Raw genomic sequence first — 25,187 nt, 5'->3', positions numbered from 1 at the left:
TGGGGGGTGTTGTTATAGTGGAAGCTCTTTGAATGGTTCCCAGTTAGCTTGTTCCCAGTCAGCTTGCTGGGTCTCCGTCACTGCTGAATAACCACATGGCTGAAGCCTAGGGCACCTTGAACCTAGCAGGCCAGTGCAACCTGGAAGCCAGATCTACCCTGCACCTGTTTTTTGTAAATAAAATTTTATTGGAACACGACTATGCTCTTTCTTTTGGATAGCGTCTGCGGCTGCCCTCCTGCTGTAATGGCGGAGTTGAGTACAGAGACTGGATGGTCAACAAGGCCTAAGTGATATTCCATCTGGCCCTTTTCAGAAAACGATTGTCTACCCTGACTCTAGTATAGAACTGCTCCCACCGTATGAGCTGTGTGCTTACCAAGTCAGTGTGTTACTCACAGATCTCTTTATGCCAATGTTGTTGCTATTATAATCACATCACTTTCATTAAAAATTATGTAAACTGATGAAATAAGAGATCAAAAGGAATACTGTGGGAGAGTCTGCTGTTTGTTCCCAGATTCCTCGCTTCTCCCCTTTGGTAATAGAATCTCAGGTTTCAGCTAGATGATGGCCACCAATAATTGACTTACATTTTTAGGCTCACTTGCTGTTAGGCATGGCCACGTGACTGTGTTCCCGCCAGTGGAAAGTGGGTGGTAGCTTTGCATGCAACTCCGGGCCATGACTCTATGGGAAATGGAGTGCCCTCTGACTCCTTTCCCCCTCCCTGCTGGCTGCAGTGTGGGTGGGGTGGCAAAGCTGAGTGACTGTCCTGGTGATGTGGAGGGTCTCCGAACAACAAGATGGAAAGAGCCTGGACCTCCAGCACAGGGAGATCCCATGTAGCCCAGGACCACTCTGCTCTGCTGAACAAAGGAGAAAAATGAAGCGGTCTCTTGTTTAAACCACTGTCACTGTGACATTTGAAACAATAGGTCAACTTACACCTTAATACGTATCAGCTGTTTACCTCTATGAACCCAAGTTGAATACACTGGAGTCAGTAATGGCGAGTTGCTAATAAATATTGCTTTTTTAAAAAAAGTGGACAAAACAACTAAAAAGGTTGGTGGAGGGGTGAGCGTAAGAATGACCGTTTATGTGGGTTGTTTGACTTATTACATTCTTCCTCCTCTTTAAGTAAACTAGAAATCAGAGATAATTCATGGGACTTTATCTTATGCAAGAACGCCAATTTTTGTTCCAGGCGGCAGTGTTGTAGCGCTCACCGCACAGATACGTGAGTGATAGTTCCTGGATTGAGTCGCCTGCCCCGAGAGTACACTGTTTGGTTTTGGTGGACCCCAGTCAGCATTCAGGTTGTTCCCCGAGTATAGGAATTTTCATGCCGATTCCTTGTTAATATGGTGCAGACTTAATGGATAGTCTGCACTATCCCAGATAAAGGAAGGGGGAAGTTATCTGGTACTAAAAAGTAGCCTAAAATTTACCACTGTTGGCAATCTATGAGAATACAAAAGCCCTTTTAAATGCTGTGATGCAAATCTGGGAAAGAAGGATTTACCTCCTCCCAGGTAATTAGGCCCTGAGGCAGAGCGGCCCCCTCAGTGTTTGGTAAATTTACCTTTACATTCTAACCCCCGTCTCTGGACTCCGCAGCTCACGCTTCCAGTGAAATCGTAGGTCCTGGATTTGACCAGACAGAGCATTTCTGATTTCCGTTTCACTGCAAGGGAACAAGGCAGTGAAAGTTGTGGCAACAAGGCCACCCTCGCAGACAGCAGGGCGCCTGCTCCGACCTTGCACTTGCCAGAGGCCTGGAAACCAGCGACCCATTGTGAAGGAAAGATGAAATTCCTCACATGGCTCTGAGTTTGTCTGTTACGGGACTGCGAACATTGGCATAACCTGGATTTGACATCTATGTTTTCAACATCCTCACAGCCTCAGAAAATGGAAGTACCTGGGTTTTTCTTGGCTTATTAGGAGGTTATTTTCTTGGCTTATTAGGCTTAAAGGTTCTCTGTTTGCCAGGAACCTTTTTCAGTCTGAGATCTGATACTTTGCCATTAGTACTTGAAGTGTCACAAATAGCTATTAAGATTCTCTTTTAAGGGATTTTGCCAGCTTTAAATATTTCTCTTTCAAATTAATGTCAATTTCTAAATCTACTCTTTACATGAGAGAGTAAATGTTGCTTATTTCATTAAAGCGGAAGACTTCACTGAGTGTTCTCCTAAATTCAGCTTCTCACACAAACGTGAGTGGATAGCCGATTGCAAATCCTTGAGCAGAAGGGGTTGATTATTCCATCCAGGGCCCGTGGACCCTCTGATTTGCTGAGGTATTTCAGTAGTGGTGGGACGTAATCCAGAAATCGTTCAGTATCCAGTCTGGTCCGGCTCCTTTTTGACAGACCCAGAAACCCAGATTCTTCCAGTGGGTTAGTCAGAGCCCTGAATGGAGTGACGTCTTTGGTCATGGTGCTGCTGGCCTGCATAATTTTTTAAATAAAATATTTTTATTTTATTTTATTTTTTTGTTTTTAATTTTTATTGTTATTCAATTACAGTTGTATGCCTTTTCTCCCTATCCCTCCGCCCCACCCCAGCTGAACCCACCTCCCTCCCCCACCTCCACCCTCCCCCTTGATTTGGTCCATGTGTCCTTTATAGTAGTTCCTGAAATCCCCTCTCCTCACTGTCCCCTCCCCACTCCCCCCTGACCATTGTTAGATTGTTCTTAACTTCAATATCTCTGGTTATATTTTGTTTGCTTTTTTCTTCTGTTGATTATGTTCCAGTTAAAGGTGAGATCATATGGTATTTGTCCCTCACTTCCTGGCTTATTTCACTTAGCATAATGCTCTCCAGTTCCATCCATGCTGTTGCAAAGGGTATGAGCTCCTTCTTTCTCTCTGCTGGCCTGCATATTTTTATAGTCCCACATTCTCTAGCGTAATTTGTTAAAAGAACATTAATTTTATTTGCTCTTATGATTCCAAAGAGTCAATTTATAACAGATTTCACAGAGTTGATTCATTCCTGGCTTTTTTGACTATATAGTCAAAGGGAATTTAATTTGTAAGTGAACCTAATCACACTTAGCCTCTGGGGTGTCTACTGGCTATGATATGTGCAGGGCTCACTCAAACGCCATGTTGGGAGTGGGTAGTTTGGTCAAAGATTACGTCAGCTAGAAGGTATAAGGCTTTTGTTTATGGCAAGAGAAGCAATGGTGTATATCTGACTTCAAAAACACTTGTCTTTTATAGAACCCAACGTTCTTTTCCATTTCTTGAAAATGCATTATGGTTACATGAATTAGGGAAAAAAGAAAAAATGTGCGTGGTAGATTGAGTTCTGATCAAAATATAACTCTCAAGCATGGAATATGCTCAAAGGTAACAATTAAAGGGTATATAATATGTATATAGGTATATCTATCTCTTTCTTTTCTTTTTTGCCTCTTAAGTTTTTTATAATCTCTGTCACAAAATCTCTGTCTTTCGTTGCATGTTTGTTTAAAATAGTCATTATCATTGTGTGGTTTAATAATAGGTAGATTTCTTTGGTCATCTGGCTCCATTGGTTCCATTGTGGCCGTGGTCAGCTCCCGGAAGGCTCACCTGCGTTTGTGAGTGCCCCCAGGTGGCTCAGAATAAAATGTTTTAGCACCACATGATCAGTCTACTTAGAGGGGTGGACACAACCCTTAGAACATCCGGCCCAGTTAAATGCTGTTTCACTTTAGTTTTGTCCCTGTGGTTCTGGATGGTTCTCACCTGGGAAAAGCAAGTAACTAAGGTCGATCAAGGAGCTGCTTTATGTCACCAGAGGATCTTACCAAGTCTAGTTTATGCAGCTGAATTATAGAGTACAAGCAGGAAACGAAACAGTAATAAACTGTGTGTGTCACAAACAAGAAGCCATTTAAAATTTTACCGACTGGATTAGCAAATCCAGGAAATGATGTCGGAGGTGAAGAGGGTAAGGCGTATGGATTTAACATTGTGCCCACAGGAGGTGGTAGGTATGGACCACACATGGCACTTTCCTTAATATCTGATTTAGGGAAGCCGACCTCCTAGAAATAGCTAGGATATTGGGCAAGCAGGTCGCCAATGGGCTTGGCAGTTTTCCTTCACGTAAAGCATGTGTGGCAGCTGTTAGAGCCTCCTGAATACCACTCACTGGAACCTGAACTCCAGAGGCAGAGATGCGTACCTGCGACAGGTAAAAGTGAAGGAGGATGGCTTAGATGGGCAGACAGCTTTCTCCCTGGCCTGAGGTTCAGCCGGGATCATTCAGATCTCATTTATTTCTACTGAACGACATTCACAAAGGAATACTACCGTAATATTTAAGAATAAGGTTTTCTGAGCAAATTAGTAATGTGAATGGAAATGAAATGTTGGAGGAACTTTTTGTTTAAAGATTTTATTTATTTATCTTTAGAGAAGGGAAGGGAAGGGAAAGAGCAGGAGAGAAACATCGATGTGCAAGAGAAATATGGATCGGTTGCCTCTCACATGTCCCCAGCTGGGGACCTGGCCCACAACCCAAGCATGTGCCCTGACCGGGAATCGAACTGGGCAACCTTTCGGTTTGCAGGATGATGCCCAATCCACTGAGCCACACCAGTCAGGGTGGAGAAGCTCTTTAAATATGTGTTTCCAAGAACTCTTAATCCTCAAGTATAAAACACACAGTGACTGTTTTTGTGGTGATTAGAAATGCATCGAAGGCCGACTCCTTTTCAGTTCATTATTAGACAAATTCCTGCTTCCTTTCTGTGACTGTGAGCAAGTAGGGGAAAGCATTCCTGTAGAGACTCTTTAATCAGACAGACTGCACAGTGTATTAATTAATTTTTATGACTTTATTTTCCTAAAGAACCTATTACTCGGAGAAATAACGTTTTTGAAATTTGTCCTCACGCCACAGTATCAAGCACTGCACGCCCTCCCTAAGCAAAAGCTTCTTCACAGTAACGCATTTCATGTGTCTGTATCCATTTCTCCCTGGGCCATCACGGGGCCCTTTCCAGTTTGTGCCCTGCACACCCCCAAGTCCATACCCGTCTCCCCTGCATGCTGTTATTGAGTATTGCATTTTGCTTATTTGCCACTAACACATGCGATACCCATCGGTAGCTTATTGCTAAAATCCACTTTTGAGGGAGGCTGGTGGCAAGTTTAGCAAGCGTTGAGACATCACGATGAGACTTTTTTCTATGACTGACAAGAATGATGCTCTCAGTAAGGGTGTGTTCCTGTACACGACTGGCTTGAAAGTGAAGATGAATGAGAGATGCACTCTTACAAGAACGAACGTGGGAATGCAGCCTATAATTTAACAGTCCAGCATCTTGAACGAATACCTCAATAACAGATGGCCACTAACTCCATATTTGCGGTATTCCAGGGTACCCCTGCTCACAGACTGGCAACAGCCCTGGCTGGGTGGCTCAGGAGGTTGGAGTGTCATTCCATACACCAAAAGGTTGTGGTTTTGGTCCCCAGTCAGGGTACATACCTAAGTCCAAGTTTGATCCCCGGTCAGGGTGTGTACAGGAAGCAACAGATCGATATTTCTCTCTTACATCGATGTTTCTCTCTCTCCCTCCCTTCCTTTCTCTCTAAAATCAATAAACATATTCTTTGTTGAGGATTAAAATATAAATAAAATAAAATATTTGTTAAAAAAGAAGACTGACAACAGAGTCTTCAAACAAGATTAATTTTAATAGGCCTTAATAATAAAAACATTTGGGAGGAACTTGATTATTCACTCTGTTTGGTTGTATGTACCCGTTCAGGCCCAGTGAAATGGGTAAGGTCGCTGAGAAACAGAATTAGGAATTATATTATTGATGAAATTTGCTCTGAAAGAAACATACCCTGGAGTATTGTCACAGAAGTGTAAGTTGCCATATAACTAGGCCAAAGGGGAAAAAAGCAGGGAGGGGACAATGACTTTTGAGTCCAACTGCAGTTAAAGCCTGGATTGTACTCCGTTGGAAATTGTGGGTCCCATGCAGAACGCAAGGAAGTGCTTATGTCCTAATTAGCCAGCTTGCTTCATGATAACAATTTCTGTTTTCCTTGAGAAACGCTTCCTGACTCTCAGATATTGTCCCTCCTTGAGGGACAAAGTAGAAACCTTTTCTTCTCTCAGGGACAGCAATTGAAACAGATCTGGGCATTCACAAATGGAAGGGTGTTTAATCTCCCGCAGGTCTCAAGTAGGTGCTTGTTCTGAGCTAGTAATGGAATTGAAATTGTTTGTGCCCTGAGTGATTGAAGTCTAGATGCTGAAAAGTTAACAAAACTGAAAACTCTGGAAAATAACTTCTAACTGGCACGTGTTCATAGAAACTAGAATAACATAGGACGTAACGTGATGGCGTCAGCTGAGCGCCAGCCTTCCCAGTTATCTAGACAGGTAAGCGACGGTCCGTGTGCCTGGGCAAGTGGTGGTGCAGAGGCTGAGATGGAGTGGACAGAGGGGCAGTTTCACCAAGTGACGGGTCTCTGATTCAGTTAAAACGGTGTAAAAAGAGAGAGAGAGCCTCACACAGAACCCCAAGTTGCCCCGAGGGAGGTGGGGTTTGGTTTCTGGGGGCAGAAGAAGCCGGCACTTAGCTGGCGCCTCCTGGTCCCCGGCGGGCGGAGTTGCTCTCGTGGCTAATTGGTCTGAGAAAGCGAAAGCTTCTAGGGAGGGCTGTGTAATTTCTTAATCTTGCGTTTGCTTTTTTTAATCCTCCAGTTGACACATCTTATTTGCTTTGTCATGGTTCTAATGCTGTGTCTGTGCAGAGACACATGCCTGTTTTTATTTTGTTTCTCTGCCTGCACATACACACGCACGTACACAGGGAGGAACATATTATGTGTCCACAGGAGTTTAAAAAATTCTAACACATCGCACTAAGAAATGTTAAAATCTGTAAGTGGATACTGACTGACCTTTCTAAGAAAAGTTCGGCAGGACTCGCCACCAGCAGATGTTTGCTACCAGCTCAGAGCACGAGACTGTCAGTCACCGGTGGAGAACGAACGGGCCGCAGGGCTCCGGGCCAGGTGTATTTATAGGTGTGGGAGTGGAAGCAGCTGCTGGCCGCGGCTGCTGGGTGACCACTGAGGTTAGAACAAGCCCCCCTTTTAAAAACTGTCCATATGGGACATTGGCATAATTCACTTACTGAAAAATACTGTACGGATTTCCAGTCCTTATCGATTAAAAATAAAATCAAATAGTATAAAATGGTGTACATTTTCTGGAAGCAATTATGACAGAATTTTTCTAAACATCTTTGGAAATGATTATTGCAATATGGGTTCTTAGGGAGATGGAAAGCCTAAAAAGTGACTAGAAAGGGGTGTTTGTGTGTGTGTGTGTGTGTTTAAGAGGAGACCACAATGTCTGAAAATGCTTTCCAGTGGATTAAGGTCACCCAACAAAAACAGAAAAGGGACTCCTTTTTCCCTGTCGCACGGGAAGGTTGGGTCCTGGCTGATTTTCCCGTCCTGGCCTACTCAGCCTCATAGACTCAGTCCTGCTCTCCTGGGCACCACAGAGGTACGTGGGTCCCGTGGGTCCCTGTGGAGAAGTCAAGCACTGGGACCCACGTTTTGCCAGATGGAATTCCATATAAACTATTGATTTCTAGTTAAGGAAAATTTTGGAATAAATGAGGGATATTTTCTAATTGCCTAATTTTGAAAGCAGTTTAACTCTTCATTTCCCGGGCAAAATTAAAAAAAAACCAAAACTTTTATATACATGAAAGTGAGTTTCCAAATTTTTTGGACCTTTTGCCCATTATTTTGTATATGTATATTTATAGATATAAAGGAATACATAGTAATTATTGCCAATATTTAATGTATAGAAACATTCAGATAAGTGAATAAAAATCATACATAATGTCACTAAATAACCGCTGTTATTGGTATTTTCTTCCTTCATACTTGTTCATTGTTTACATTCATCGTTAATATTCATCTATTCACTGTTTCTTGTGCTTCATACATGTCAAGCTCTGTTCGCAGCTGAAGCCAGAGCCATAGCTATGAATTCTTTCATGGAGTTTAAATTCTAATAGGGAGTCAACATTACAAATGCGCGTGACTACAGCTAATAACTACTACAGCGGAGAACGCTATACTGCTGGGGGGGCGGCAGGAGAAGAGCCAGGGCGAAATGCACACCAAGCGCTCGCTTAACCCAGTGCCTGGCCCCCGTGGAGAGCCCAGCCCGTGGCAGCTGTGGCCGTGGTTGCCGTTTGTGCTCTGGAGTCCTTCTGTGGGCCCTGACTCAGAAGCAGCAGAAGTGGTGGAGAGAGAAAATGGGAGTCTCAACTCCTTGTTCCTTAGTTTCACCTGGGAACCAAAGCTGCATTTCGGGTCGTTCTCTTTCTGTAGCTTGGCCCTCAGGGATTCCATATCCATTTCCCCCGCTACTGCTCGGATGTGCTTTCCCACCCATCTTTGCATTGATTCCCATGTTCCAGTCCAGAGAGGCTTTCCTGTGTCTGCCCTGTGAGCAGTCTCAGCCCCATCTCTTAGCCCATCACGTATGAGTTCTGTGACCTTGGGCAAGATGGTTAATGTGTCTGGGCCTCCATTTCCTTGTCTGTAAGACAGGAGTAATAAATAGCACCTCACTCCTGGGTTTGGTGTAAGGACTGACTGGGAGAGCAAATTTACAACACAGAGAACAGTGCCTGGCCCCTGGTGTTAGCTATGATGCTTAGTTCTTGCTGCCCGAAACCTCCTTAACTTGAATTGTTAACCAACTGCCTTGACTTGAATTATTCACCCTATTTCCATTCTTCCATTCTACTAAAAATGGTCAACTTAATAAAACTGATACAAGTCTCTGTGTCATCTTATTCCATGACTTTTTAATAACAGTTGTTTCTACCTCCTGCTTTATATTATACAACTGTTCATTGATTCCCACTGAAAGTGCAGCACTTTATTTCGAGCTGCAAATGCTAGAAGCCAAACTGAAATGCACTCGAGGCCAGGAGGGGGAATTGGCTCCAGTAAAGGGGACCTCTGTGGCTGGCTTTGCCTCTTGGGGCTGGTAGGACCCAAGAACTCAAACCAGATGTCAGGATTCATTCGTATTCTCTCCTCCTCTCCCCCTCACTGCTCCTCTTCCCTCTTTCTCCATCAACTGACCGCTGGTTACCTGTCTCTCGTTGGTAATTACCTCCTCAAATCTAAAGCGAAGTATGTGAAAGCATTTGAGCTTTGATGTACTAAAAAATCTATTTTTGTGCTTTAAAAATAACTTTCAATTATAAAAATGCTTTTTGAATTTTAGGTTCACTAGTATATTCTGAAAAGATTTATTATCCTGTGAATTGTACAATAATGAAAAGGTTTTCCCCCCATATCCAATCCCCGACTTAGTTTTTTATTTTTTTCTCCAATAGCCCTAATTACATCTCATTTTATAGAAGTGAGCCTCATGTATAGTGAAGGAGAGAGAAGAGAGACAGAGAGAGAGAGATCAGTCAGTTGGGGTCCTGTGCAAACTTTCACCTACTGCTTGGGGAGGGTGCCTTAGTCATCTCTAAGTCCCTGGAGCCAGAAATGATGAGTGACAGTCATCAACTACCCTCAATGCATGTTTATTGAAATGAATGGAAGTGGTCCTGAGTGACGTCATTTGTTCTATGCCAAGATTCATTTGTTTCAGCATTATTTTTTGTAGATCTCAAAGACACTGGGAGCAAAAGAGATGAAACAGGCTGCCAGCACGTGTTCTGTCTTACAGAATTACAGTCTATTTTTAAAGTGCAGAGTGTCACACTTATTAGTCTTATAGCACCCCCTAATGGAGGATACTGTGTGCTGCATTCTAAAACTAAATGCATTCTTGGATGTAAGCCATTAACAATACAAAGACTAACTTGTCTTTTAATGTAAAATTTAAACAATGTTTTTGTTAAGTATCTTTTTTAAAGAAAAAAGGTACAAGGAAAGAAAATAAAATCCTTCAGATCCCAGTTGGACTATGTGAGTTATTTGGTTCATTCCAAAACTCACCTTTTTTTATTCCTACATCTGCCACAGTTAAATGACCTCAAATCTGATCCTTTTTGAGCTTGCTTTGAGGACTTGTTAGGACCAGAGCAGCATTTAGTCTAGGATTAATTATTCTTTGTAACTGAGGCAAAACCCTTCTAAGTACCCCATGTCTGTGAATTTGAGGTTTTCCAATCTGGTCGGTAGGACCAAGTGTCACTCTGGCCTTGCGTGAGCACAGGACTCTGTTCTCTCTTGTCCTTTCTGTGGCTTGTTCCCGCACCTTGGGTTCCTCACACAGGCACTGGTCAGGTGGAGGCCCCAGGGGTCCCCTCTGATGGCCATCATTCTCTCTGCAGGCTCCCAGGATGGCTGTGAATGCGGCCCAACACAAAATCATAAATTTACTTAAAACCTTTTTTTTTTGCTCATCAGTTTTTGTTAGTGTTTGTATATTTAATGTGTGGCCCAAGACAACCCTACTTTTTCCACTGTGGCCCAGAGATGCCAAAAGGTTGGACACCCCTGTGTGGAGTGTCTCAGGCGGGTGACACCCTAAATTGGTTCTTTGGTAAATAAATGTTTATCTTGACCATGCAGAATGTTTTTTGTAAAACATCTGCCCTTCAGGGTTTTCTTTTTTGTTTTTTTAAGAAGGATAACATAGCTAAGTGCATCTGCTGGGCCATAGTTTTGGTACCTTTTTTTTTAAAGCACCACACAGCTGCAAATCCTTGGGCAAAGCCCATTTGAAAGACGGTGTGGCCATGAGGGACTTGTGGCTTCTTGCTTGGAACCACTTCAGCTGGACTCACCAAGAGTGCTGGGTGTGATGATCACAAGGGAGGAACTGTAAGGGGTCCTTCTCTCTTGGCTGGAATGTGCAGGAGTTTCACTCCGTAGTGAAGAAGTGAGTGAAAGAGAAAGCTGAAGGAAGGAAGAAAGCAAGCAGGTGAGGAAGGAAAGAAGGATGGACAGTAAGAAAGACAGACAGATGAACCAAAAAATCTCACTTCTCCTTACCTGGCAAATGCATGTTCTCTCTGAAACTAAGGAGGGAAAAAGAAACCATGGACTATTAACACTAAAGCCACTAGTGACCACTTTTCTCCACTGGATGACCTTCCGTCATGCAAGAGTTTCATACTGTTTGGTTAAGAACTCGGTAAAGCTTTACACTGTTTTTAAGTCCCCTTTTATGTTCGTTGGACCTTACGGTGCAGGCTGTTCAGCTTCAAGGATGGTGGGAAGACAGCTACACACCATGTAAAAGATCTCTGTCCCCCAAAAAAATGACAAAAAAAAAAAAAAGATCTCTGTCCCAAGCATCGTCCAGGATTCACAGGAGATCCTTTCTGTAAGCTGTGTAGGAAAACCTAGGATTTCATTCTGGAGCAACTCAGTGTGTGTGTGTGGATGTCACCTGTATGAAACGTCAGCCAGCCACCAAGCATGAATCTTAGCTTCTGCTGCGTGTTTGGATCCCGCACAGGCAGGGCTCCTTTTTGCCTGGAGAGACGCGTCCTGCAGGAGGCTGAGTGGATATGGGTCAGTCACACCTTATTCCTTCTGGTTCGAGAAAGGAGCAGGGAGGGACATCAAATGCCCCTTCTCATTCTAAATTCCAATATTGGATCTCTTCAAAGAATGTCATTGAGTGTATTCATCCTTTGAAGAGAGCTCATGTTTAACGGAAAAAGAACTACATCAGAAATTAGAAGTCTCGGCCTCAGGTCATGGCTCTGCCCCAAATTAGCTGAGGAAAGTTGGGTGTCACTTTCTTCATCTGTAATAATGAGGGAATTTGAAACGTTGACATCAAATGCTCCCTCTCATTCTATATTAAGTAGCTATATTAATGATAGTGTTACATACCTCTATTACATATATTGAGTTGTGGTGTCATAAGCTAATGGTAGACTACATACAATGGAAGACGATAGAAATGTACACTCCAGCGGAACTCAGAATTAATCACTGGACGGTTTAAAGCGATTATGAACTTCCCAGAGAGTGACTCGTCAGGGTCCAGGGTTCTGTTGAAGAAGTGTAGATGGACATCTCTTCTTTGCCCTTGAGTTCAGATTTTCTTTTTAAATCATGCATATTTCTGTTAAGTTTTATTCAGCACCATCTATACATTTATTGTTATCTCAATCACCTACTCATTTCAAAATCTATTTGGTTAGAAAATATCTTCAATTTGTACACAGTGAATTTCTCATTTCTGTTACTGATTGTAACAATAATTCAAATACCCATTAGAATTATTCCTTGTTCTTATGTTAATATAAATGTTAGTAACAATGGAATTTATTGTCCCAAAATGCTGTCACAGGAAGCTTTTTCTAAAGGGGAGAAACTTAATATAAATGAAAGTGTCTTCTTATGGCAGTGGAAATTAGTCACACGTTGAATATTTCCTTGTCTCTTTTTCCCACCACGTGATGGTATCTATAGACACAGGAAGGGACCGTGCTACAGGTATTCAGTTTCGTTGGTTTGAAATAGCGATACTAAACACGCTGAATATAATGTAAGACACATGGGGGAACCTGATAACTTTTTATTCAATAAAGGAGTAAGGTAATGGATGGATACGGAGGTTTTTTCATATTCATTTGAAGTCCACTGTGGACATAGGTATGGTCCTTAAGTACAAAACAGAATTTTTAGTCATTTCATTATATTAAACACCTTAAGTTGTATGTAGACTTTGCTATAACATTATCTCCATGCAGATACTTAGGTGATTTTAGGGGTTTAGTATTAGACTAGGCTCCTTTTCAATTTTAGGGCATTTCCTTACTAGAGTAATAACATGTGTGTACAAATGTGTCACTTCTGAGACATAAACCCTGAAGCTAGTATTAGCTGGGCCCTAAGCAGGGCGGGTTTGAACTGGCATATTCTCATGATGAGTTAGGATGGCAAGAATGGGAGTTGAACTTCATGTCATTGTAATTGTAGGCAATACCCTCTATTTGCTTGTGTCTTCCTCCTGCTGTGACTATCACTAGTTTTTAGCTCACTGAGGTTCCTAGGGGAAAATGAGGGCTGGGACACGGTATGTGCTTGGGACATGCATTGCACTCAACAAATGTTGTGATGAGGATTGAGAAAATATGAGGTATTGTGAGATCCTGGTGAGTTCAACAATTTTCTCTAGAGTTGGCCAATCATAGTGTATGTTGAAAATTCACTGTTGGTGTTGATGATGATGATGATAAGATTAATGCCAAGGTTTATTTTAAAATACTGTGGCTTCCCTGTTCTTAAGGTTTGAAGTGTTTCTAACAAGTCCCACAGAGCCTCGAACGGCCTAGTCCACTTGCTGCTTTCCCAGCTTTGTGCAGTGATGTTCTTCGGGTTCACTCTGCTGCAGTCACACCAGCGGTTCGCAATAGTGCTGTTAGCTCCTTCTCACCGCAGAGCCTTTGCATTCGTTGTACATTGTTCTTTCAGGAACTCTCTGAGCCCTTAGGGTAATCTCCTGCTTATCCAGATTTTAGCTTCAAGTGACTTTTTCAGAGATGTCCAAACCCTATACCTCTCCCTCATCCTGTCGCTTGTTGCAACTGGGTAATTGTGTAGCTGGTCGTTCAGCCTATATCTCTGCTCTTGGCATTTGAGCTTCGTGGGGCAGAGTTTGGCTTGTTTACCTCTGCACACGGCTTTACCAGAGAGCGTGGCCAACAGTATGTGCTCAATAAATACCTGCTGAAGCAAATGAATGTTGACTCATCCAAAGTTCAGTTAAATTTTTTGTTTTCTTTTTTTCTCTCTTTAGCTGGGAAGTTATCAATTCCAAACCAGATGAAAGACCCAGGCTCAGCCACTGTATTGCAGAGTCATGGATGAATTTCAGCATATTTCTTCAAGAAATGTCTGTTTTCAAACAGCAGAGCCCTGGCAAGGCAAGTTTTGGGGTATAGGAGAATTACTGTGTGCTTTAAAACTTGAAACAAATGAATTAACTTACTGTATCAGCTGTGAGCTTCCTCTAACTCAGCGTATAATTTTCTGCAACACATGCCACAGAAGTTGGCATCAGCAAGGTTCAGAAACAGTAGGGCGTTACCATGAGAAAACTTCAACCTCTTATTTTGAAATTGGATTGGTTTCCTATTTTTTACATATTTATCTAGCTCCTTAATAAAACAAGTGGTGATTGGTCTTGTCATCCAGACCAAGAAGAAAAAATATCCTACTAAGAATTTCAGTTTCTAGTATTTAGCCTGGTCCTGAAGTTGAAGGGAGATGAAATGAACCCATAGTCCTTTGGAGGGGCTTTCGGAGATAATTGAGTCTCACTTTTAATCTAAAAAGTGGAGTTTCTTGTATTACTTCTTTAAGAAATTAAACCTTTGACAAAAAATTTGCAGTGATTATATAAATGGAATGAGTATTTTTTCCAAGTAAGATGAAACCTGTGAGAAGAGTCCTCAGTGGTTTGAAAGGGATTGCACAGAGAAGCACGCACACTTGTGTTATTTTTGTGCGTGGTGGCAGCTTCAGCTGCATCCTGAGAGCAGGGGGCAGGTGCAGAGCCATCAGTGGGCCCTTGCCATCCACCTGTAGTTGGCAAGAAGCGCCTAGGAGTATTGGTGTTTACAATCCCTCTCGTTGTACCATGTACGGGTACTCTCTTAGCTTCAGTGTTAGTACTAAGTAGTAGAACTATGCTTGGACACATTTTGAACATATCAAAATAGCAAGGTTGTATGCGGATAGATTTTTAGAATAGATATCTTTTGGGGGGTGCATTTTTTGCCTACTTTATCAAAATGATTAAACATTTTTAGGAGATTCTGAACTTAAAGCTTCATTGGATTGCCTTAATAGGATCCAAGTTAATTAGCTTAAGAGGATGATGCCACAGATTCAGAGGATAATATGAAATCTCTTATTGAGATTGAAGACTGAATTGAGTACATTAATGCTTTTATAGACTTATTTGTTCTTTCAAGTTTTAAGATCTTTCCTCTTCCATTTTACTACTAGAATGTCATATTCTTCAAGGGCCTTTGCTAGTTAAAAATAGCTGTTAATTTAGTTTCTCAAGTTCATCCTTTTGACTAGTTAGTTAATAAACTAGTTCTCCTTTTGACGAGTTAGTTTATTAACTCCATGCCAGAGAATGAAAAATCAAAGTTAATCTGAATTGCAGATCTCTTTGCTCTTCCTCTTATCAGTTATTGATCAGTTACAAATCCCTTATTTGTGTGGCCTTTTTCAGATTTCCTCATTTTCTTTGCTTATCAGTTTAATGTAGTACTATAATAAAGCAAAAGAAGATAGTTTTTTTTTACAATTAGAGTGTGGAAAATACGTGAAGACTTTATGGGAGAACTTTTCTATCTTTATGTTTAAAATTTTTTTAAAAACCAAGAATTTTTGAGGGGTCATGACTGACAGAAGGAACATAATCACATTTCACTGTAGGAATTTCATTTAATTCACAGTTGGTTTCTAGGTGACGTAGACAGGAGTAGATTCGATACAGTTACAGGAGATAGTAATGGCCAGAAGAGTTATCCCAGCAGCTCATCCACTGTGCAAATTACTATTACATTTGCAGAAATGCCTCTAATTTCTGTAATGTGTTTTGCTGTGTTTATGAATTTCGGTGAACTTACAGAAGTAAATAGTTTGAACACACAGATTTAGTTACCAGGCTGCTTTATATTCAGTGAGTGATCCTGAGTAAAAGAACTTTCTGGGGGCATGTAAATCATTAGTCTCTTGCATCTGGCAGTAATACAGCCCCAGACGTGATTAATGGGAGACAGTGTGCTCTGTGCCTAAATGAGCTTCTAGAACGTCAAAATGATTGTTGCCAAGTGTGAGAATGGACTAAGGCTGGTTACACACTGCAGTTGTTAGAACTAAGGGCAAAAGAACACCAAGAAGCATTCGGCACGATGTAATAGATCACATATAGATAAATAACTGGGTGTGCGCCCTGTGCTTCGAGTTGTCTTGGTGTTATGCGTAACGTCCTGTGTTATTTCTCTGATTTCCAGTTTTGTCTCCTGGTCTGCAGTGTGTGCACGTTCTTTATGATCTTGGGAAGTTGCATTCCTGGGGTTATACTCAGCTATCTCCTCTGTAAGTATGGAACATCTGGCTAGTTCGAGTGATGCATGTGGTATCATTTAATGGTCAACGAGACCTTCCATAGTTTGGAAGATGAGGGATGAGTACTTAATTATAAAGAAAGTTGATGATTCTTTCATTTCCACCTGTATAAATTTTCTCCTTTTCATAGAGATCTGTTTATATTTTAAAATTGGAAGACTATTTGCTAAAAGGCAGGGTTATAAGTGGTTAACTATATTTTAAATTATGTCTTAAAATGATAATTAAGCTAGACTCCCCACTCCCACAGATGCACAAATAGTTTTGCCCTTGTACATGTTCTATGGCTCAAAAAAGAATTAAAACCACAATGAGATACCATTAACCAGCGTAGTTAAAATTAAAAAGATCATATCATGCTAATTAGCAAGGCTGTGGAGCGACTGGAATTCTCATACTGTTGGTGGGTATGTAGCGTGGTACAGCCACTTTGGATATCAGTTTGGCAGTTTCTTCAAAACTACTGTATGTCCCAGCCATTCCACAGTTAGGTGTGTACCCAAGAAAAATGAAAGCATTTCATTTTTCAATTTCATTCGTCCCAAAAGACTCGTACACAGATGTTCACAGCAGCTTTATTTGTGGTAGCCCAAAATAGAACATAGTCCATATGTCCATCAACAGATACGGGGATAAACAAACTGTGGTATATCCATTCAATGGATTACTACTTAGCACTAAAAAATTAATATGTGCGGCAATCTGGATAAATCTCAGAATAATTAGATTGAGTGGGAGAAGCCAGATTTTTAAAAAAATATAAGGTATGTCCGGAAAAAATCCAGCCACTGCTAATATAACAAGAATGGTTTGTGCAACATTGATGTAACCTGTAGCCAAGGAGAGTGGACTGGAATGGGCATGTGTGAATAATGACAACTTCATGTTCTAGTCAGTGGGGGCAGTAGACACCATTCAGTGAGCATGTGTCCTGTGTGGCCGTCACATTCATATGACTGAGCAAGTAGAGCAATGAATCTGCATAAAATTTTGTGTTAAGCTTGAGCATTACCTCTATGGAAACCATTTGGATGATTCAGAAGGCTGCAGCTATGGGCAGCTGGTGATTGGTAGCTTCATCACAACGATGTGCCTGCTCATGCATCACGTCTTGTGCAGAGTTTTTTGGTGAAACATCAAATCACCCAGGTGACTCAGCCCCCCTACAGCCCAGATTTGGCACCCTGCGACTTCTGGCTTTTCCCAAAATTGAAATCACCTTTGAAAGGGCAGAATTTCAGACTATTGGTGAGATTAGGACTATCGGGAAAATACGATGGGACAGCTGATGGCAATTGGGAGAACTGTGTGAGGTCCCAAGGTGCCTCCTTTGAAGACAGAGGCATCATTGCCCAGTGTTTCCTGTATCTTGTATCTTCTTCAATAAATGGCTCTATTTTTCATATTACATGGCTGGATACCTTCAGGACAGACCTTATATACTGTATGATTTTATTTATGTGTTGTTCAAACTAATTTTTAGTGACCAAGCAGACCACTGCTTTCCTGGGGATGAGGCAGGAGAAATCAGGGAAAGGCAGGAGGAAAGGATTCATAGAAACATGCGGAAACTTGGGGTGGTAGAAATTTTCACTGTCTTACTGTGGTGATGGTTTCTTTGTTGTGTGCATAGGCCAGCACATATCAAATTGTACACTTTATATATGTGCATTTACTGCACATCAACTATAACTCAAAAATGCTGTAAAAAACGTGTAGGTTTCCTGCTTCTCCTGAAAAATATGACTTAGCGCCGCCACCTTTGGATGGTGTGGGCATTTTCCATTTAACTAACCCTCCTATTTCCCTATTTTTCTCACACCAGCTTTTAAAATTTACACATACCACCTTGGCTTCTAGAGGTATTTGAGTTTGCAGCTCCTATTTAAAAGGTAAATAGGCACGTTTCCTAACCACAACAAAGAAGTAAATATTAGGAAGACAATACAAGCTTCATTTCTTTCTGTATTCCTAATGCATGGCACAGATGGCAAATGGTCCGAGCTCAAATCCGTTCCCCCAAATAGAACTCATGTAGCATATCAGCCTCTGGATCTGCCTTGTTCTGCAGGCAAAGGAGAAGAGAGCCAGAGAAGGAGAGTGTAATATGGGCAAGGCACGATTCAGATGGTTTGCGTTCATCTCATTTGTCCTTCACAACAGCCCCGAAATTTTTATTATCCCAATATATCCTAATGTGAGAGGCAAATAAATAATAACTTTCCCACGGTGCAGTGGCATTTAACAAGTAAGTTCAACAGTCCCTCCAGGCCTGTTGTTCAGAAAGCATGGGATCTTTGTGTGCATTGTGAGGGTGAAAGGATTGAAGGGAGGGAGTTGATCTAATGGCAAGTCTTCGAGAACAATGAGTATAAACGAGTGGGGGGGATGGTGCGTGCTCATGCATGCAGAATTAAATGTTTTTATTACAGGGGGAAGAACTGAAATTATGAGCTTATTTTATAGAAGCATTTCCCTAAGGAAAAAATCCTATGTGTCAGTAAGGGAACTGTAATATTTTAACGGAATACAAAGATGTAGCCTTTTGAAGTAAAGATCATCTTACCCACACTCTCCTCTTCCTTATATTTCAGTACTGTGTGCCTTTTTGTGTCCACTGTTTAAGTGTAATGATATGGGACAAAAGATATACAGCAAAATCAAGTCAGTTCTGCTGAAACTGGATTTTGGAATTGGAGAATATATTAACCAGAGGAAACGTGAGAGATCTGGTAGGTAAACTTTGAGTCTAGATTCCACACGGGAAATGAGATATCAACAAGCTATTATTATGAAACCACCTTCAGTACATTTCAGGGTGTTTTAGCCTTTTCACAGCATATTACTACAGAAGCTAGTCCCCCCAAAGTAACATAGACTTTTCCTATTTAGATTTTTATTCTTTTCTGAAACATACAGTAAATTGATTTTTAATTAAATTGTCAGGGGAGGGAGAAAAAGATTCACCCATTCTATATGTGCTACTCATGATTTACTCACTTTAATTTGCTTTATTGGGGCCGCGCTATTGCAAAATAAAAAGGACACAGGTAGGACTGAGAGTGTGGACACTGAATGAGAGGAATCAAAAGAATGGGAAGGAGAAGAAAATACATAGAGGAAACACCAATGTGATCAACTTTCACCTTTTCACTTGTCCTGACCTTGTGGATTCTCAGTCTATAGCAAGCATCACAGTGGCCAGGAAGGCCTATTACAGCATAGACTGCTGGGCCCCACCCCGAGCTTCTGATTCAGCTGGTCCAGGGTAGGGCTTGAGAATGTGCATTTCCAACAAGTTCCCAGTGGGGTGGATGCTGCTGGTTCAGGGACCGCACTCTGAGAACCACTCCTACAGGCCATTTCCCTTGGAAATCAGACCCTTGCCGATATGCAAAGCTTGAACCTTTAATTCTGTGGAAGCTCTGGAGAAAATGAGGAATGTGGGTAAGGGTATGTAATGGATAAAATACACTCTGTCTAAGCTGGTTGGGAAACTGAAAGCTTCCAAATTTTTTCTCAACAGAAGCAGACAAAGAAAAAAGTCACAAAGATGACAGTGAATTAGACTTTTCAGCTCTTTGTCCTAAGGTATTTTTTTGTTTAGTTTTCAATTTGTTCCTGTGTAGTTTGACTGTAAATTTATTTACATGCACTAAAGCAGAATGATTTTCCTAATAGACTCCTCCTGTTTCTCTAAGATGATTGAACAATTCTGAAAGGAAAATATTCATATGGTTTTTATTATTCTGACATTTTTGGTGTTAGTATAGAGTTTTCAAAAGGTTTGCCACAGGAGGTTACAGTGTGCCGCTGGCATTTATGTTAACACAGATTAGCCTGAGGGCGGCCGCCAAAGAGTTGTCTGTGTCCGACACAGATGTGTCCGAGGTCTCCTGGACTGACAACGGGACCTTCAACCTCTCGGAAGGGTACACGCCGCAGACAGACACTTCCGATGGTACGTTCGCATTTCTCCTTTTCCTGTAGTTACGAGCGCATGCCGAAGTGTTTAACTCTGTCCACTGCTGAGTGGGTAAACAAAGTGGGCTGTATCTGCAGTGAACTACCACTTGGCTCTCCGAGTGAGGTACTGACACTTGCTACGATGTGGATGAGCCTTGAACACATGAGGCAAAATGAAAGAAGCCAGACACAAGTCTGTGTAAGTCTGTTTATGTGAAACGTGCGGAATAGGCAAGGCCATGCAGATGGAAAGTGGCTGCGTGGCTGCTGTGGGGCCTGGGGGAAGGGGAACGGTGGCTGCTAATTACTATGGGTTTCTTCCTTCCTTTCTTTCTTTGTATGAGTTTCTGTTTGGAGTGATGAAAATGTGCTAGAATTAGGTAGGGGTAATGGTTGTACAGCTTTGTAAATATATTAAAAACCACTGAATCGTACACCTTAAAGGGGTAAATTTTGCAGCATATGAATTGTACCTCAAAAGCCATGATTTTTTGATGAGAAGAAAATCTAAGCAAGTCCATATCCAAAAGTCTGCCTTTATTTTGAAAACAAATAAATATTGACCGTGAACAAAATGAATGTCTAATATATCTAGTGGCTTATAGCAAGCTTATAGCTTATAGCAAGCATGGGAGGAGGGGGAGAAGCTAATCAGAAATATCCAGGGCTGGTTCTCACTAACAGAGACAGAACTATGGAGGGCAGACTCCCTGAGTCCAAAGCTGACTCCAGGGTTTCTCATGTTTTTCTTCAAAGTTAGTTTAAAAATTAAAAAAATAAACTCTCATTTTTAATAATTAGGTGAAATGCAAGAATACTGTTTTTCTAGAGGAAGGAGGGAAGTGGTATAGGGTTTGAAAGGAGACAGGTTGGGAGTCTGGGGGACCTGGGTGTTGGCTTCCCTTTGTAATTAGCTAACTGTATGTCCTTAAGCAGGTGACAAAATTTGTATGGACTTCAATTTCCTCAGCTTTAAAGTGCATTCGAACAAGAGGATCATTGAAGTCCACGGAAGCTCTATAAACTCTCAATATCCACAAGACCTGGAAAACACACACTTTGTTTTTAAGCATCCCATCCCAGAGTTACACAGTGAAGGGGCAATAATAACCCAACCCACAGACGAGACTTCCGTAATTAGATCGAATATTTCAGATCACTGTCGTAGGAGTTAACCATTATACTGAAAGATTTTCTATGAGAAGTGAAAAACAATAAAATCACTGTTTGCCTATGAACCAGGCAATGCTTTCAAATTTCCTGAATCTTAAAAGTGTTTCTCTGTGTGTATATTCAGGACATGAGTTTGGTTAAAATGATATGGTCAATTTCAGCTGTATTTATGGGAAGTCAGATGTTTCCATATGCTCTGAGGTTGGACATGGAAGAGAAGGAGCAACATCCTCTGATTCATTGCTTTAAACAAACACAGGTTACAGATACGCAGATGGATCTTCATGGATGAAAATGCTAAGGTTGGGGAATATTCCACACCTGCTGCTCCAGATACCATGAAACCTCCAGTTGAAATATTTTTTATTTTGTGACCATACATAACCACGTTGGCTTAAGCTAATTTCCTCCCCAGGGACAGGATGAAATTTTTGTTTATGGTGAACGTTTAAATTTCAGTCACAAAGCCTCAACCTAACATTGGACAGGTTGAATATTCAGTCATTACATACACGGCTTTGCAGTTACAAGGGAAGTTAAAGATGTCGGTGGGACATGTGGTATTTGTGTGCTTGTGGATACAAAGTGTCCCAAATTTGGGAGGGGTCCAACATGTGTGGCTGAGTTGATTTCAACTTTTATTTCAGCGCTTTTATCTCAAAGTTATGTACGTGCTTAAACATGAACTTCTGTTGTGCGTTTCACAGATCTTGACCGACCTAGTGAGGAAGTTTTCTCTCGAGGCCTTTCCGATTTTCCATCTCTAGAAAATGGCATGGGAACAAACGATGAAGAGGAACTAAGCCTTGGCTTGCCCGCTGAGCTCCAGAGAAAGAAGGAACAGTTGGACGGCGGTCTCATACCCAGAAGGGAGAGGCAGTCCGCAGCTGGTCTCACTCTTCCTCTGAGCAGTGACCAAACCTTCCAACTGATGAGCAGCCTGGCGGGGGACGTCATCACAGCTGCAGTGACTGCTGCTATCAAAGACCAGATGGAGGGTGCACAGCAAGCCCTTTCGCAGCCTGCACCCAGCCCAGGGGAGGACACAGACACCGAAGAAGGTGATGACTTTGAACTCCTTGACCAGTCAGAGCTTGATCAGATTGAGAGTGAATTGGGACTTTCACAAGACCAGGAAGAAGCTCAGCAAAGCAAGAAGTCTTCAGGCTTCCTTTCAAATCTGCTTGGAGGCCATTAGTCTGGAATCAGCTTGTGTGACAGAGCCCAGATAAATTACCAAAAAGTCTCAAACAAGCAAAAAAAAAAAAAGAAAAAAAAGGAAAATATGTTTTCGAACTGTGAGCTTTACTGATTACTTTAGATTATTTTGTCTTATTTTCCCTTCTGCAGTGAATTAATTGGATATATACCCACTGACACTGATAGATTGATATCTCTGATGGTTGTTTGTATGTAATGAGCATGGAAATGAAAAAAAATATATACATACAGTTGACCCTTGAACAAACGGATTTGAACTGTGCAGGTCTACTTCTTTGTGGATTATTTTCAATAAATACTATAAATGTATTTTCCTTATAATTTTTTTAGACATTTTTGTTTTTCTAGCTTACTTTCTTTTAAGAATATAGTATATAATACATACACGAAATGTGTTAATCAACTGTTTATCGGTGAGGCTTCTGATCAATGGTAGGCTATTAATAGTTAAGTTTTGGGGGTAGGCAAAGATATATACGGAGTTCTAACTGCCCCTGACCCCCGCATTGTTCAAGGGTCAATTGTGTGTGTATATACACATACATGCAAACATATACATACATCTATAAACACATATACACACATACTATGTTTTCAGAGATGAATATTAGGGGTTGGTTTTAAAGCAAAAAGAAAGCACCAAATTATTGAGATCCGTCCATAAAAGTACTCCTTATGTTTTCTTTACAATTACTTTTTCAAGCATGCAAAAACAGTTTATTATAACTCATTGAAATATCAACAATTAATCATGAATACATGCTGTATCAGCTCCTTTGCTCCTAATATTTAGAAACAGGTAAACATTTTTGATATTTTGTTGTAAAAAGACAAAAATTATTAGGGCATCTTTAGTTGAAGGACTTGGGAAATAATATCAAAGTTAATTTCCTAGGAAAAAATTCTTAAAATACATTTAACTCTTTGGGATAAGCTGGTACATTTCCACGTTGTTTCGGCAGTTGTAGACTTAGGCTTCCTTCTACATGGCATGCTTTGTAGACCGCCAGCTGTAGTCCTGCAGTGGGTGATACTGACCCATCGAAAACAAGTAATTCTATATCACGTAGACGGTGGTTTTGATGTAAACAGAGATTGGGCTGTTTTTGTGGTTCAGTTGTCTTATGTTTGTAATAGGGTTATTGTGAGTGCAGATCTGTTCTGTCTGCTCAGATGTAGGTTAAACCCTTATGTTTGATACACTGTCATGGAAAATGTCTCTTAAAATCATGAAGCTAGTTCCTGGTCTGTTCTGTGAGTGATGCGGTCAGCAGTAGAGCAACAATAACTGGTTTTGTAGGTTGTATAGACTCTTTTACAGGAGAAAAACTAGCTTGGCTTTAAAGTGTATTTATTTGCCATTGAAGTCTAAATATTTAATCTGTTTCTCATTGGGAAGCTAGAATATATGTTTCCATTATTTTAAACTTTTTAGATCGTCTTTAAATAACCAGATTTGACTTAGCTTTTTTAACAAAGGACTAAAGAGCAGAAATCAAGCTAATTTTGTTTCTATGATACAACTTTTAATAGCGTTGAGGGACCATGCCAGCAATACCAACCAACAATCTCTTCAATCGTCAGGTTCAGCTGGCATTTCTACAGATGCTTCCAGACATCTGAGACCCTCAGAAAGGAAGGATAATCCAAGAATATAGGAAATCTGTGGTCCCCTCTGTTCGTTTTATCCCTTTCCTTATATTTCTAAAGACTACTTGTAGGTAGTCTGACATTTTAATGTAGCATGTCTTATTTATGTTTTCTTTCTGAGGTATTAAAGTATCTAGACTGAATTTTGCCAAATGTTAAAGGGGGAGAAGTCACTGAAGACTTTGAACACCTGCTTTCTGTGATTGACTGCGCTTATGTCGTTAGTGCCTCATAGCTGTGTTTGATGCCCTTTACTGACACAAAGTGAGCCTGTGCCTTCATTATCTTGCCCATTTTGGAACAAATGAAAACTTGGTGTTAGATCCATGAACTGTGTGCTTTTGGGAGGCATATACCTGAATTCTATCCAATAAGTTTCTGGACATGAAGAAAAATACAGTCACATATTTATAAAATAGTTGTGACCAGGATTCTTTTTTTTTTTTTATGTGTATGCTTCTTCATTAAAAAACATTTTTGGCCATAAAGTCAAAAAGTTTAAAGGTCATCTCAGTTTCTTTATTGAAGGGAAAACAAGAATTTAAATAATCCAAGTAATTAAAGGATGTGTTACAAGTCAGTGGACAAGCTTACAAGAGAAGATAAACTCAAGAGCTGATAGTATGAATAATGCACCAGAATCAATTGTTATTAACTATAAATTAAAAGGGGCCTAGGGATGGGGAGGGCGGGAGGAGAGGAGAGGGAAGAAAAATGTGTTATACTAGCACCATGGAGGAGATATACCAGCTCTCTATGGACAGTAGCATTATAACCACATATGCACTTCAGTGTTATTTGTTCGAGAATATGATTACAAATTTACACAATGCAATAATGGTATTCTTAATTCAAACAAACAGGGATGGCGAGGGTTTTTGCTTGTGTGTGTGTGTGCCTGTTGTTTGTTTGTTTTGGTGGGGGAGCATTATATATAACCTTGTTTCTGATTTTAAGATTTAGTAACAATAAACCCTGTGATTGATCCCATGTAGTGGGGGACTATATGTCCCTTACCATGAGGATT

At 41.0% G+C, this 25,187-nt stretch overlaps 1 protein-coding gene across 4 annotated transcripts in view; it reads left to right on the top strand.

Moving 5' to 3' along the window:
• The window catches only part of RETREG1 (reticulophagy regulator 1), a 112,697-nt gene extending 88,029 nt beyond the window's left edge, over nucleotides 1-24,668 (top strand). For all 4 annotated transcript variants that reach the window (XM_053914007.1, XM_045186204.3, XM_045186206.3 and 1 more), the window contains 6 exons: nucleotides 13,800-13,926; nucleotides 16,036-16,120; nucleotides 18,745-18,882; nucleotides 19,677-19,741; nucleotides 19,985-20,111; nucleotides 21,997-24,668. In XM_053914007.1, coding sequence (XP_053769982.1) covers nucleotides 13,800-13,926; nucleotides 16,036-16,120; nucleotides 18,745-18,882; nucleotides 19,677-19,741; nucleotides 19,985-20,111; nucleotides 21,997-22,487 — 1,033 coding nt within the window. In that variant the 3' untranslated portion in view covers nucleotides 22,488-24,668. The remainder of the gene's footprint in view (nucleotides 1-13,799; nucleotides 13,927-16,035; nucleotides 16,121-18,744; nucleotides 18,883-19,676; nucleotides 19,742-19,984; nucleotides 20,112-21,996) is intronic.
• The last annotated feature ends 519 nt before the right edge of the window (nucleotides 24,669-25,187 follow it).

This window comes from Desmodus rotundus, chromosome 1, assembly GCF_022682495.2.
Source record: "Desmodus rotundus isolate HL8 chromosome 1, HLdesRot8A.1, whole genome shotgun sequence".
In the NCBI taxonomy this organism is placed as follows: Eukaryota; Metazoa; Chordata; class Mammalia; order Chiroptera; family Phyllostomidae; genus Desmodus; species Desmodus rotundus.
This window is presented reverse-complemented; position numbering and strand designations above follow the sequence as displayed.